The 13,552-nt window shown below is 43.2% G+C and overlaps 4 protein-coding genes across 4 annotated transcripts; 1 reads left to right on the top strand and 3 right to left on the bottom strand.

Annotated features, from left to right (window-relative positions):
• Positions 1–2,926: 2,926 nt before the first annotated feature.
• Positions 2,927–5,152, bottom strand: BCIN_02g00780 (hypothetical protein). The gene is made up of 2 exons (XM_001555860.2): positions 4,641–5,152; positions 2,927–4,583 (listed from the first exon to the last, which is right to left on the bottom strand). The coding sequence occupies exons 1-2, from the start codon at positions 4,934–4,936 to the stop codon at positions 3,233–3,235; spliced, it is 1,647 nt and encodes a 548-aa protein (XP_001555910.1). The 5' UTR covers positions 4,937–5,152; the 3' UTR covers positions 2,927–3,232.
• A 338-nt stretch (positions 5,153–5,490) lies between these two features.
• BCIN_02g00770 (hypothetical protein) lies at positions 5,491–9,331 on the bottom strand. Its single transcript, XM_024691077.1, has 4 exons — positions 7,765–9,331; positions 7,432–7,653; positions 6,219–7,274; positions 5,491–6,148 (listed from the first exon to the last, which is right to left on the bottom strand). Exons 1-4 carry the CDS (start codon positions 8,346–8,348, stop codon positions 5,716–5,718), a joined length of 2,295 nt encoding a protein of 764 aa, XP_024546847.1. The 5' UTR covers positions 8,349–9,331; the 3' UTR covers positions 5,491–5,715.
• A 212-nt stretch (positions 9,332–9,543) lies between these two features.
• On the bottom strand, positions 9,544–10,901 carry BCIN_02g00760 (hypothetical protein). The gene has a single exon (XM_001555858.2). The coding sequence runs from the start codon at positions 10,731–10,733 to the stop codon at positions 9,903–9,905; it is 831 nt and encodes a 276-aa protein (XP_001555908.2). The 5' UTR covers positions 10,734–10,901; the 3' UTR covers positions 9,544–9,902.
• Positions 10,902–11,775: 874 nt separating this feature from the next.
• Positions 11,776–13,552, top strand: BCIN_02g00750 (hypothetical protein). The gene is made up of 2 exons (XM_024691076.1): positions 11,776–12,815; positions 12,962–13,552. Exons 1-2 carry the CDS (start codon positions 11,885–11,887, stop codon positions 13,468–13,470), a joined length of 1,440 nt encoding a protein of 479 aa, XP_024546846.1. The 5' UTR covers positions 11,776–11,884; the 3' UTR covers positions 13,471–13,552.

The following is a 13,552-nucleotide window of genomic DNA, read 5'->3' as shown; positions in this document are numbered from 1 at the left end:
TTTATTTATCTAAAGATTGAAAATCTCATGATCTCTTCAGAGTGTACTTCTTCGCTGCCAAATTCAGATCACTCTCATCTCTTTCATTGCGTCGTTGAGAGCGTCGTACAGATGCATCCCACGTGAAAAATGACACTTCTAGCAGACGTCAGTATTTACTTTTTTTTTTCTCGTAACTTCATACGCATAATCACTAGCAAACTCACTAGCACGCGTTCCGAAGCGCACACACATTACTAGTTGTGATGTACATCGAGAGAATTCGTTTGAGTTCTCGAATTTTCATCTACTACCTTCTGTCGCATTCTACAAGTCATTGATGTACAATAAGATGGTCGATGTAAATTACTGTTGAGGTTAGATTCAATGGTGTTAATGAAGATGATTGAGGTTTAGGGCCGCGCGTTAGGGCTGGTGTTATGTACTTTTGGGTTTGTGATGGAATTTTCGGAACTAAATCATTTAGCGTGCTTGACTGCTAGTGCGATCTACAATTAGTGGGAGTTAATGCTAGCGCGATTAGATCCTAGCGTCGTTGACTGCTAGTGCGACTTACTACTGGTACGATGAACCCTTAGCACCTAGGTAAAAGTGACTTACGATGATGTGAAGGCATAGTGACGCCTACAAAATTTGAGTTGTGATTGTTGCGAATGAATTCAATATCTGGAAAGAATACAACATCTCACGTTAACAGAAATCTTAACATTGGTTCAATGTCTGGATTGAGTTCAGTCTTTCCCGTAGTTTAAATGTTCCACAGTAGTACAGCATTTCACAATAATTCATTGTCTAGACTGAAATCAGTCCTTCACTTGATTTGAATGTTCGAAAGCAGTACAACATTTCATACTAATCAAATGTCTAGATTGAATTCAGTCTTTTATGTAGATCAAACATACCAAAGCAGTACAGCATTTCATAGTAGTTCAATATCTCAAGTCATCTCATGTTCTCAAATAAGCTAATTACCCGAACCTGATGGATTGATACATCAAACTTTTCGTATGATCTACAACTAGCTTGTAGATCTAGCGCGGGGCTCCAACGATCAAAAGCATTTGCCCTAAATTAGCGACGTCATGAGCGTTACCTTTCAATTAGCCCCCGCAAGACTCCGAAGGACATGAGAATACACTAGTGAAAGAAGTGCGATGTTTTCCCTATATAATGGGCTCTTCCCTTACAATCCTCTTCTCTTCCTCGTACGAAAACGCTTTACTTTTTTTACAATCAAAACTTTTTCAAGCTCAAATTCAAACACACACTCACACTCACACTTTCAACCACTTCAACTTTTTCATTTTATTTCACCACCACCACCACCACCACCACATCCGCCATGTCTCCCTCCATCACCATCTCCCACTTCGACCGATACGCTTCGGTCTATTTCGCCTGGGCCAAGCCCAAGCAAGAAGACCAACCAGCTACGTCGCCCCATCCCCTCCTCCCCTCCTTTGAATATCCTAACCCAGCCAGCAGCACATGCGGCTCCTCCATCCTCCCAGTAGGATTCAAACCCCTCTGGGTCTTCGAGAGCATGAGAGCAGAGCTAGCCGGATGGCTCTGCGAGGTGGACTAATCCCCCATCTCTCTCTCCACATTCATTTTTTCCCCCTTCTTCTTCTTCTTCTTCTTCTTCTTCTGCTGCTAACAGAAGATACACACATACAATACAATAAAATAAAATTAAATTAAAAAAAAACGCCATCCGGCACCCAAAAAAATTTCAAAATAATAAACAATCACCAAAACATTCCCTTTGTTCTTACTTCGGCGCCTGGAGTTTTTTTTTTCTCTTTTTTTTGTCCCATCTGGATTTTTTCCAGATTTTTTTTTTTTCCTTTTTCCTTTTTTCTTTTCCTTTCCATCTATCTCTCTGGGTCTTTTTTCCTTTCTTACATGCCAACAACCTTTACAAACAAAAAATCACACCGTGGATATCCTTCCACCAGCGAATCTAATCTATATACCCTTTTGCTTTTTTTGCTTTTTTGCCTTTTTCTTTTTTTCATCGAGCCCCCCTGGGGCTCCCTTAGCGATATTTTCCCACCTAACATTTTTTTTCTTCTTTCTCTTTTTCTTTTTTCCCCATGGACACATCCAGCTCCATCAGCGATTTTTCCCTTTTCCCTCCTCTCCTCCTTTCCCCATGGACACATCCAGCTCCATCAGCGATTTTTCCCCTTTTCCCACCTCTCCCTCTTTCCCCATGGACACAGGACACATCCCACTCCAGCAGCGCCAACCCCCCCCTATTTTCCAACGGACAAGATAAGTATCCCTCTCCGCTAACTGCTAATTCGTCAATAGGGCGGCTGGCTTTGATCACACCTCCCCGCTGGTGCCAGCTGGAAATTCTCACACGAGAAGCTAAGTGATCACGAATCGAACTTTTTCCACCTCTTTTCCTCTTTTTCTTTTTTTCTTTCTTTCTTCTTCTCCCCAACTTTTGCGCGTGATTTTCGGTAAGTCCCCCCCCCCTCATCTTCATCTTCATCTTCACCAAGAAATACACTAACAATGCACACATACCCGCACCCGCGCTTCTACACCTGGCGAGAAAACCACCGCGCCAAGACCTCCAAAGAATCATTCTCCATGCAGCCGAGAACGCAGTGGTTTCTCTCCCGCGAGATCTACAGAAAGCTATATATGTTACCAGAGCACAAATACGCAGTGTAGACTGGAGAGGAAACCCTTCTTTAATTCTCTCCAATTTACAAACTTGTTAGATATGAGGTGCCAAGAATCTTAGCATCTCAAATTGGGATAGGATCTCCATCTCCAGTACGGATTGTGAGATGTCATTGACCTAAATGTTTAAGCCATGATTTGAGCAGATCATTTCTCGAGTTAACGGATCATACCTACTTAGATACGACTCCATCAGTTACACATTGCGGAATAATCGTCTCGTAGGTATAGTGTCTTCATGACATTTTGATTCATGTAATCTATTGTATGCAGTCTATTCTTTGGTTCTATTCTATCTGATTTATAGTAAGATCTCTATTCATACCCCTTTATCATCTCTATCTTTGCAGATCCTTGTTTGTCTCCCTCTCAAACGCCAGCGCCGAAATCAATTGTGGTCCAACCCAAGTAATATAAATCAAAAGAAACGGCTTCATGGAATCTAAACGCCCTCAAAAATATCTCTCCAAAAACCAGCCACCAGAAGTTCATGTGTCACAAGACTAACTGGGTAATCTCCCGAAGTTGCTTCTCACAGTTTTGACTCCGTGCCCGCGGCAACTTCATTTGTCATGACCACATCCGCAGGTTCCACATCAATATTTTTCTCACCACTTCCCTCTTCCTTTCCAACCTCAACTTGTTTTCCATCCAACTTTTTATCCGTGATTTCCGATTCCTCTCCCTCATCTAACTTTCCTGTCTCTGCATTATCATAAACACTCAACCAATTCCACCCTCTAACTCCCCCATCCTTTCCAAAGATCTTCAAATCGTTGTCTGTATCCACTTCCCCTTTATCCAATTCCAGATCTTCTTTACAAGTTTTTCCCACTTCTACACCTCTTTCCCTAAGTAGTTGCATAATCGCTCTAACATTTAATTTCATGATCCTCTCTGGTTCCTCTGCCGCGAAAACCTTTTTCGTGACCCATGGAAAAAGAACGCCAAAATCTGATTGACTAAGATGCGCACTCGAAGTAGGATAATAAAAGTGTGGTTCTGATTTTCCATCACTGGATGGATGATGAGAGGATGGGTCGGCGGAAAGAAGTCGTTTAGTAGCGTTGAAATGTTCGGTCCATTTGTAGAAGGCTTGGGATTCGACAGCGAGAATTGCAGAACCACCAGGCCCAGAGGGAGCGTATGATGGAAGAGGATGATCCCATAACCAGCGAGTTGCTTGTGAGCGAAGTGGGAAACACCAACAATCTAAAAGTACGACTGGATTGTTCGGTGTGATTTGAGAACATATGGGCGAATTTGGAGATGGTTCATAAACAGGTTTATACGATTTCGGAGCGGAAGAAACTTCAGGGGCATAGAAGACTGATTTGATGAATTGAACCACTGTTGCTGCACCGAAAGAATGACCTGCGAAAGTGATCTTCCCAGGTTCATGAACATTCATCTTATCTTTGAATATAGATAACGAAGTCGAAGATGTATTGAGGTTCGTCATTTTCTTTCCCTCATCCAATTTCAATAGACTGTCATGAATCAATCCCATCTCCCAAAGTCGAATCTTCAATTGTTCATTTCTTCCTTCCTCGACTTCAGGACTCGGTGTATGTGATAATTTGACATAGTCGATCGTTTTCTTGGCTTGTTTCTTGGAATGTTTTTCATTTTCCGTCGAGGACTCGGATGGTGGTTCTCGAATGTAGGATATAGGGGTTGAACCATCACGATGTTCCGGTGCAATGACTATCATCCCATGGCTCGCCACTGATCCTACAATGTGCGAATACGCATTTCTTGAACCACCCAACCCGTGCGAAAATATCATAACGGGCCAACGATCATTACTTGTCTTGGGTTCTAGAAGAGGCGCATTCTTGCGAACTGGAATTGTAACATAATGAAGTAATCTTGGGAAATATCTGTTATACGCAAAATATCAGCATTTGTCCTTTATCCCAAGAATCGCCTTGACTTACGAGATAACCTCTGCCAATGTACTGCCAGCACCCAAAAATCTCGAATATGCACTTATATAATCTCTTTGGGGTGTAGGTATCCAATTTACACTCTTTGCCTTATGTTTTGTTTCCGTTTCGCATGGGTAAAAGATTCGATATTGAATTGTTGGAATATTTCCTGCATTGCTTGGTATCTGGGCTGGAGAATCGAGTTCTGAAATAGGAATCTCAACATCAATGGTTCCGACTTTATGAGGTCCAGTATATTCTGGAAATCCTGGAATTGGACTTAGTCGTGAGAAGTAAGATGTCATTTGTGGTGGTGGTGATGCTGTTCTGTTGGGAGCAAGTGGCAATCGCAGTCGCAAAGGGAGTTTGGCGATAGAATGAAGAATGTTCTTAGGAAATGAAGACACTGTTGCGATATTTATGAGGAAAAAGAATGAAAATGTGAATCTATTCAGAAATCTATAAATCTAAATATTGAGCTATGTGAATGACTTCTATATTATATTAATGTGAGCAAAAACTTGGTAGGAATAAAATTATGGGAAAGTTTTGGGCATTACTTTGGAACGGACCGAGGTCTCGTGTGCCCCTTCCCGAAACGTCATAGCAAAATGTGGCGTAGGGTGGGAGTGGCGTTACGAACTGTTCAGCCACTTGAAGGGTATTTTTAGAGGTAAAGGGTAAAATAGTTCGACATTAACAGCGACTAATGACCTCATCTACTTGAGTACTTTCATTCATTATTATAGACACGTATAGCTCAGCCGGCTACATTAGATGAATTCGATTATTTCGTCTGAAATATCCTTCCATTCATACATATTTCATACACCTATAAACAATCTCCCGTTCAAGAAAATGATATTATTCGTGAAGACTATACAACTTAGTCATTTTAATTTCATTACATAAGTTCACAGTGAATCTATCCATCTATCTAGACGACTCAGATAATTAACTCCTATAGCTCCTGTGCAAGTATCAGAAACCCCAGGATACTGTACTTTGATTTTCCTCCTCCCAACCCCAACTCCATCGCTGAAAAAACGTTAAAATTTAAAATACCATGCATACCAATCCCAAATCATAAGCCATTACCTCTCCGGAAATACGCCCCCAAATCATCCTTCCTTCTCGCCTCATATCCTTTCCTCATCCCCACAACTCTGAACTCTCTCCCTCCTCCCTTCTTCCCACCCATTCCACACTCATCAACTCCACCCCCATCTACATCCACAAATCTTAACTGCGTCTCCAATACCCATTCGGGTAATGGAATCTTTCCTCTCACTCCACCAGGTAATAATCTTCCAAATTCACTATCTCTCGTCGCTGCCAAGATTGCCGAGAAACTCTTATTATGCGAACGTCCGTTTATATGATATGCGTATGCACCCAGAGAATTTGCAATAAGTGCTACAAATATTGCTATACCATAGGATAGGAGAAGAGTCGAACAATGGTAGGCGTAGATGTTTATAGAAGTTGTGGAGAGGACTGAAGTATTTACCATGGGACTATTTATATGACTTAGTTATTTTTTCTTTCTAGTAGAAATTTGATAAAATAATGAAAAGAAAAACTTACGACAACAAGTTACTATTCATAAACCCACAGGTAACATTCCAGGCCAATTCTTCCACCAACTCTTCCAGGGTGGCATTTCCCGCCAAACTAATATCCTGTGCTCTCTGATCACTAACCGCCGTATTATTGTTACCCAATGGATCGTTACTCTTTCGTTCGAAAAAAGCATCTAAATCCGAACTACCAAGTAAGGACGTATGAGCAATCTGCGTTGTGATTTCTGAGAAATATGTAGATGGAAGACCAGTAGCCGCAGGAGCAGCTTGGAAGATGCCCATCGTGCCAACCATCAAATCCGCAATTGACCACATATAAGCAGAGTATGCATGTTGAACCATGAGTGAGTTGGAGACGGGAGTGTTAATATCGGGATAGGGGACTGAGTTAAGGACGGAGAGAGATTTTGATGTGACGGTTTGGATTCCTTCTTCAAAATTAATGTTGATATTGTAGGATGCGTTGTGAAGTGTACAGACAGTGTAGTGATTTTCTGTTTCGAAGGATTTTGACCGAGTGTATCGTGAGTAGGCCATCCAAAGTTCATTTGAAGCATTCTGAGGTTGTTGAAGTCGGGATTGAGGAATTACTGTAACTCCATTGTTTGGTAATGAGCTGTTGCCATAATTTCCTAGGTTAGGAACAAAGGCGTAATAATAATTTGCCACTTCTGTAATTGATCCTGTGATATTGGCGACAGATTCATCTCGAAGGCTTTGTATGATCGTGGCAGTAGCTGAATCAGCTTCTTTACATTTGACAATAGGCCCGTAAAATTGCACATCATATGTTGCGTTTGAGAAGGGTGCATTGATTGGAAGGATTTCTCCTTGTGTTGCAGTGGCAGTTGATAAACGTGTAATGATTGTTCGTGGGCCAAGGAATAGTTCGTTCTGTCTATCATCTGTAACATTCATAGGCGCCGAGTATGTGAATCTTGCAGGTTGATCAGGTCCATACATATCGAGGGAAGAGACATTGGCGTGCGTATGAATGGATTTAGTACTGGGTACGACGTAGAGTGTACCAGGAGTAAGCAAAGAGCCAATGGGTAAAGTCCTGTACCAGAATGAGTATAAAGGTTTCATAATAGCCTGTTGTAATTTCGTGGCTTGACCACTCAAGCTCAATTGAAAAGAGAGTAAAGATGACGAGACAGAGCAGGCCAAGGTAAGATTGAAATATGCCAAGTATAACAAGATCAAAATAGACTAACCATGCAACTACCGCAAGTAAAGACCCCAATTTAAGTTTCCAAAGCATCTCTGTATTCAAAATTGATAAAACAGATGTATCGGCAACAAAAGCAGCATCAAGACAGTTGACAGAAACTTTAGTATCCTTATGGTATAAGGATTTCCAAAGCCATTGTGTATAAGCAAATCCAACCGAGCTTACAAGACAGACTTGTGAAACAAAAGCAAAGGTTGTTCCATATCTAAGTTTTTGTGTTAGTCCAGTTATCTCTATATGAGAGGTGAGAGGTGAGAGGTGAGGGGTGGAAAGTGAGAAGTGTTGCTGAGATGCTGATGCAATCAAAAGAACTTACCTCAAAGTCCACTGTTGAGAAAAATCGTCTCCAACTTGTTTTCCTACCATGCAACTATAGAATACATGGTGAGCAATACTAGCAATAATTCCAATGAATAAATTCCCACCCATCAAAATTGGTGAGCGCCAGAAAATGCCATCATGAGGATGGTGACTTGGTTCCGAACTTCCCACCAAGACAGCTTCTTGTGTGTCGAACGGTCTGATTGTTGTCTGACTTCTTCCAGTCTCGGAATGCTCAGATTTCGTAGAATGGGTTGACTGTAGCGAATCCATTCGAATGGGATATGGTCTTTTCTCTTCGTCTTCCATTTCAATCGTATGGAAAGCATACGAAGTATCTTGATCATGACTTGTCTTGGGAAAGTCATGCGATTTGATTCTTTGATCCTCCTCCATTTCGATTGCATGGAAAGTATATGAGGTTTCTTGATCGTGGTCTGTTTTGGGAAGATAGTGCGATTCCTTTGCTTGATCCTTCATTTCGATGACATCCTGCAAATCTGAGGCCTCGTGATTGTGATTGGCCATAGGCACATAATGATTGGAACTCATGGGGTAAGAAGTCCTTCGGCCTGCCATGACGACCGAATGATAAAATGTGTGGCCATGAAAAAGTGAATTCCACCCAGGTGAATTATATTCCGCCAGCAGCGCAATCTAAAGCAAAGGGTCTTCGACAGACCCTCCCATGTGCCCGATTTGAAAATTCAGGAGTCTAATTTTGAGGATATTTTCTCTTGAATATATTCCGAATCGATCGAAGTCTCGACTTTCAATCCACTTTCGAAAACTCTAATTGATTGCAAGCGCGACGACGACTTGCAAGCGAAAGTTTGTTTTGCTGGTACGTATTGATTCTGGTGCACATTCAGTATCTTCGTATCCATATATTTGAAACTTTGTCAAGTCCATAAGGCATAGGGTAAGCTTTCACACGAGATTGGAGAAACGGACAAACGCATCCGATGTTGACCAGGCGATAACGGTGGAAATTGCACGTATGGCTGGATTATGGAGGTGGCGTAGGCCCCGGAGTTAGGGTAACCCTTGGCTTTGGAACAATCATGGCTTCAAGACAGACTGGCATATGAAGTAATTTCGAAGTCACACACGTGGAAATAGAAGATTGTACATGCTTCCTGCGAATGTAACATGGCCAGAGAAGGATTTGACGAAGGCGAGGTTAAGGTTAAATCCTCGCCCAGTATGCGGAAAACGTAAGCACATTAAGAAGACGTGATGGATGGAATCCAGCGATTGGAAGAGAATGCTGCTGGCCAAACAATTATGGGAAATCACCAAGATGTCGCATTCTTGCTGTCAATGGTAGCGTTGTCAATGTTGTGTATGGTTTTGTGTGGTTTGGTGTGGCTTGGTGTAGTTTCGTGCAGTTTCGTGCATTTCGCGTGGAGGAACCCAGTTGGGCGGGCATTTACCACGACGCCGGAAAGGGCACGTGGAGCCGTTACGGACTCTTCTACCATTGACGCGATATCTCTACCAACGACATCGTCCGTCAAATGAATCTGATCTGATCCATGGGGAATCTTGAATACGGAGACGATGAGACAACAAGACGAGGGAGATTATTCTTCCAGACTATTTAAATGGCAAACTCAATTTTCATCAATGTTTCAAACCCTGGTATGCCCTTGAGACGACCCTCAAATGATAACGTGAACGTGAACGTGAACGAACCATTTCCGAAGCTCACCCGTGACTTCGCCAATCATAGTCGAGGATGCGGAATCTTAGATCCTCCTTAATCTTCGACTGCTCGGATTCTCTAATGACTGTCGGTTCCGACACTCCCTTGGTACAGGATGTAGTCTTTACTGCATCTGTTCCTTCTTGTCTTCCTGTCTGCCAAGATGGTTTGAGGGTCAATGTTATCATCCGCCATTTTCCATCATAGACGTTTGTTGAGCTACACGATTCATACGATTCATACGATTCACACTATTCACACCATTCACACCATTCACACCATCCATATCGACTAATATACAGTCCCCCCCCCTCAAGCTCTCCTCTTATCTCTCCTTCTCACAACAGACACCAGATCTTCGTATCCCAGGTCATTGTTCATTCTTCTCTATCACAACCCACTGTCAAATCCACACCCTCCCCCTCTCAAATCCGTCTCATCTTCCTCCCTCGCACAACAAACACTGGATCTTCATATCCCCTCAATCCCAGGAATCCACTCCCACCCCCCTCCTTCAATACCACCTCTTCAACATCCTCCCACCCCCCACTTGCCCAAAAATACCCTCCCACCCATTTCCTCCTCTCTTCATCATCCATCCCCATCCATTTTCCCACCACCTTCGTGGGAAAACATCGATTGCTAAAAGCCATGTGAGCTTCCCCCCCTTCCTTCAACACTCTATTCATCTCCTCAAAGACTTTAATCGGCCGAGTTAAATAATCCACCGATACATTACATATCACCACGTCCATCGAATCATTCTCAATTCCCTCCAATGTTGGATCGAGATTCAAATCTTTGACGAAATACTTGGTGAGATGTTCATTTCGATGTAATTCGGCTTCGTTCATTCCAATTCCTATCATGGAGATTGGTTTGAGGGATGAAGGTAAATGCGAAACCCATGATGAACAGATATCTAGAACCGATGATCTGGGCGTGATGAAGGTGGAATAGTAGTGTTTCAGGATGGCTATAGCGCCGTCATCAATGTGCTGAACAAATCTTGGTTGGGAATACCATTCAGTATCCGGAGATTCATCTTGTCGATGGAAATCTGAAGGTTTGAAATCGAATGTTGTTGGATAGAGGGATCGAGGAAGTGGTGCAATTTTTGGTAGAGGGAACTTTGGTGGCGAGCTGCTGTTGCTAGTCATTGTTCTGGCACAGGTAATGTTAAGACTGCGAGTATTATAGGAAGGTTTTATGATTTTTGGAAAAGTCGCTGCTGATTTCATCGAACGACAATACATTGGTATGTATATGTAAGAACTTTTACGGTTTGTGGATCATTCCAACTTCACGATAAAGAAGGGTTGGCGAGTAGAAATTCTGAGTGGTGACCGGAGGTTAAGCTCGACTAAATAAAATGGTATCGTCATGGAAGCTTAATAAATATTTATAACATCTTAACAAAAATCGAATGTATACCATCCCATCCCATCCCTTCCCTTCGCATCCCATTCTATCTCACTCCCTCCAATATAAAATTTACTTCGCATTATTGTCATCGTCGTTCAATTTTGTGGTCTTTCTTATTTATATGGCCAGTATCTGTTCATCTGCAGCGTACCTTGACCTAGTTGTTAAAGTATTGCTATATGATAAAAATGCTAGTGTTCCGGCAACCAGTTTGAACACGATGGCTTTGTCCTCTATATCCAACAATCAATTATACCAAAAGAAAGGCCATGATTGAAATGATCAATGACGCTCCGCTGGCTCTCCGAGGGCCACTGCCGTGGAGGCAGACTATTTGTATGGAAGATTGTGACAATTTCCACTCACCAGCGTGAGAAAGAGCTTTCCCCAAAAAATCCTCACATTCTCACCTCGTACTGCTTTGACCGTCTCAAGCTTTCCCAGTTCCTCATTTCGACTTTATCAGTAGCCATGATTTCCAATCAACTGAAAGAGTCTCGACTTCCTGCATCATTTCAAAACAAGCTTTACGAATTGATGTGTTTAAGACAAGGCGTAAAGACCAGGGCAGGTGGTTCCGAGAACTCTCATTCAAAACTAGAGCTAGTGTTCTCAAATGAGATTTCTCGATATCCAAGACGTGGCTTAAGTTTCGCCAATTCAGGAACAAACAACATGAAACTTTAGAGTAAGAATACTAAAAGCTCAGTCGATTGTCAAAGTCTGGGCATCCGGAAACCTTTGACAGAATGTCACGATGCTTGGTTTTCGCATTGATGTTTCATATCTCAAGATTTACTACTTCAGCCCTGTGAGACTGACAGAACAGACCTTCAGTATCGGGACCGACGTATGGACAGTTTGAGATGTTTTGAATGGAAGAGTTTGATATATTATCGTGTGCTATGTACGAATACCTCGTTGTGGTCGTGTTTCTTTTCTTCTTCTTTTTTGTTAGTTAGTTAATTTTCACATATTCACGATGCATTATTCAACGCTCATTGCGACAATGTCATTGATAGCATTCTCAAATGCGAAATCAAACGTTCAATTCGATACACTAAATCCTCTATCGTATGCACAATGTTCGAGTTCAATTCTCTCATCTTCATATTCCGTATGTCCGTCAAACCTCCAATTATCTCAAAATAAACATTACCCAAGTAAATCCTCAGAGCTTCTCTCCATCGACAGCGACGAATTCAATTCGAACTCGTCCAAATCATCAACACCTTCGCCATGGCAATACTCGCCCGTCTGTTCAAACACAACTTCTACCTCTCCTAAAACTCCTCAATTCTGCGTCTACACATCCACAACCTTCGCCTCCGGTCGCGGTATCTCTCTCCTCACAACCCCCAAAATCGCATCCAAGATCGCCTCTCTCCCCGCCTTCACCTCACCTACCCCATTCAAACCCCTCTTCAACTCCCTAAACCCCGCACCCTTTGAAGTTCGCGAACTTCCCGGCCGAGGAATGGGCGTAATAGCCACTCGGCCCATCAGACGGGGCACAATCCTATTCGCCTATCCCACCATCGGAATCTACCACAATTCTGCATTTCCCCGACTCCACAACTCTTCCTCCTCCTCTCAAAACCACACTCACAGCTCTCTCTTCTCCCTCTCCGCCAGCCAACTTCCCCCTTCCTCCTCAAACCTCCTCTACTCCCTCGCAGCGCACGAACCGCACCGACAGCTCCCCAACGGCGAAGGCGTCATCGGACGTCTCAACACCAATACCTTTGGCGAGGACTTCCTCGGCCAAGAACACAGCATCGTAGTCCCCGAAACCGCGCGTTTAAATCACGATTGCAGACCTAATGCAAATTATTACTTCGACGCAAAAACACTGATGCACTATACAGTTGCGGGGAGGGAGATTCCGGCTGGAGAGGAAATCACTATTACTTGTATGTATTCCCATCTTTCCCATGGATTACTTTCCTTTCCCGAGAGAGAATTCAAAGAGTAGAAATATTTGATTTTCCAAACCAAAATTTTCAATTTCAAAAGACCCCCCCCCGCCATACTAACAACCCAACCCCCCCACTCACAGATACCAACCCGCTCATCCCCTCGGGCGCCCGCCGCGCCGCGCTCCACCGATCCTGGGGCTTCCACTGCACCTGCACCCATTGCCTACTCCCCACTCCCCAGCGCCAGCACTCCAACCACCTAATCCTCACTCTCCTCTCGCTCCACTCCTCTCTCGAATACAACATTTCATCGCCCCTTCCCCCTTCAGATTTCCTCTCCAAATCACTCTATCTTATCGAGTTGTACAGGATCGAAAATTTGCAGAGTCACATCGGGGATGCATATCGCAGTGCTGCACTGGCGTATAGTTGTTTGGGCATGGAGTGGGAGACGAGGATGTATGTGGAATTGGCGATGGAGGTGGTGGGGGGGAGTGAGGGATGGAGAGGAGAGGGGATGAGGGAATTGAGGAGGTGGGTTGGGGGGAGGGAGGGGGTGAGGGGGCATTGGAGTTGGGGGAGGGGGTTGGGTGCTCAAGGAAAGGGAAACTGTGGGTGTGGGGATAGGAATGGGAAAGATGAGTTGTGAGGAAGTGTAAATATAGATGTAGATGTAGATGTAGATGTAGATAGATCTATAATAGAGATAACTAAAATCCTGATAATGAATA

The sequence above is a fragment of the Botrytis cinerea genome, chromosome 2, assembly GCF_000143535.2.
Source record: "Botrytis cinerea B05.10 chromosome 2, complete sequence".
NCBI classification, from domain to species: Eukaryota; Fungi; Ascomycota; class Leotiomycetes; order Helotiales; family Sclerotiniaceae; genus Botrytis; species Botrytis cinerea.
Note: the sequence above shows the minus strand (reverse complement) of the source record. Positions and strands in the feature narration are given on the sequence as shown.

Bases quoted from the DNA above. Each gene is read 5' to 3' on its own strand.
- BCIN_02g00780 (XM_001555860.2), bottom strand. From the start codon at position 4,936: ATGACATCTTACTTCTCACGACTAAGTCCAATTCCAGGATTTCCAGAA. The intron at 4,584-4,640 runs GTAAGTCAAGGC...TGCGTATAACAG, and splicing joins ACATTGGCAGAGGTTATCTC to ATATTTCCCAAGATTACTTC.
- BCIN_02g00770 (XM_024691077.1), bottom strand. From the start codon at position 8,348: ATGGCAGGCCGAAGGACTTCTTACCCCATGAGTTCCAATCATTATGTG. The intron at 7,654-7,764 runs GTAAGTTCTTTT...ACAAAAACTTAG, and splicing joins TCTCAACAGTGGACTTTGAG to ATATGGAACAACCTTTGCTT. The intron at 6,149-6,218 runs GTAAGTTTTTCT...TCATATAAATAG, and splicing joins ATGAATAGTAACTTGTTGTC to TCCCATGGTAAATACTTCAG.
- BCIN_02g00760 (XM_001555858.2), bottom strand. From the start codon at position 10,733: ATGTATTGTCGTTCGATGAAATCAGCAGCGACTTTTCCAAAAATCATA.
- BCIN_02g00750 (XM_024691076.1), top strand. From the start codon at position 11,885: ATGCATTATTCAACGCTCATTGCGACAATGTCATTGATAGCATTCTCA. The intron at 12,816-12,961 runs GTATGTATTCCC...CCCCACTCACAG, and splicing joins AGAGGAAATCACTATTACTT to ATACCAACCCGCTCATCCCC.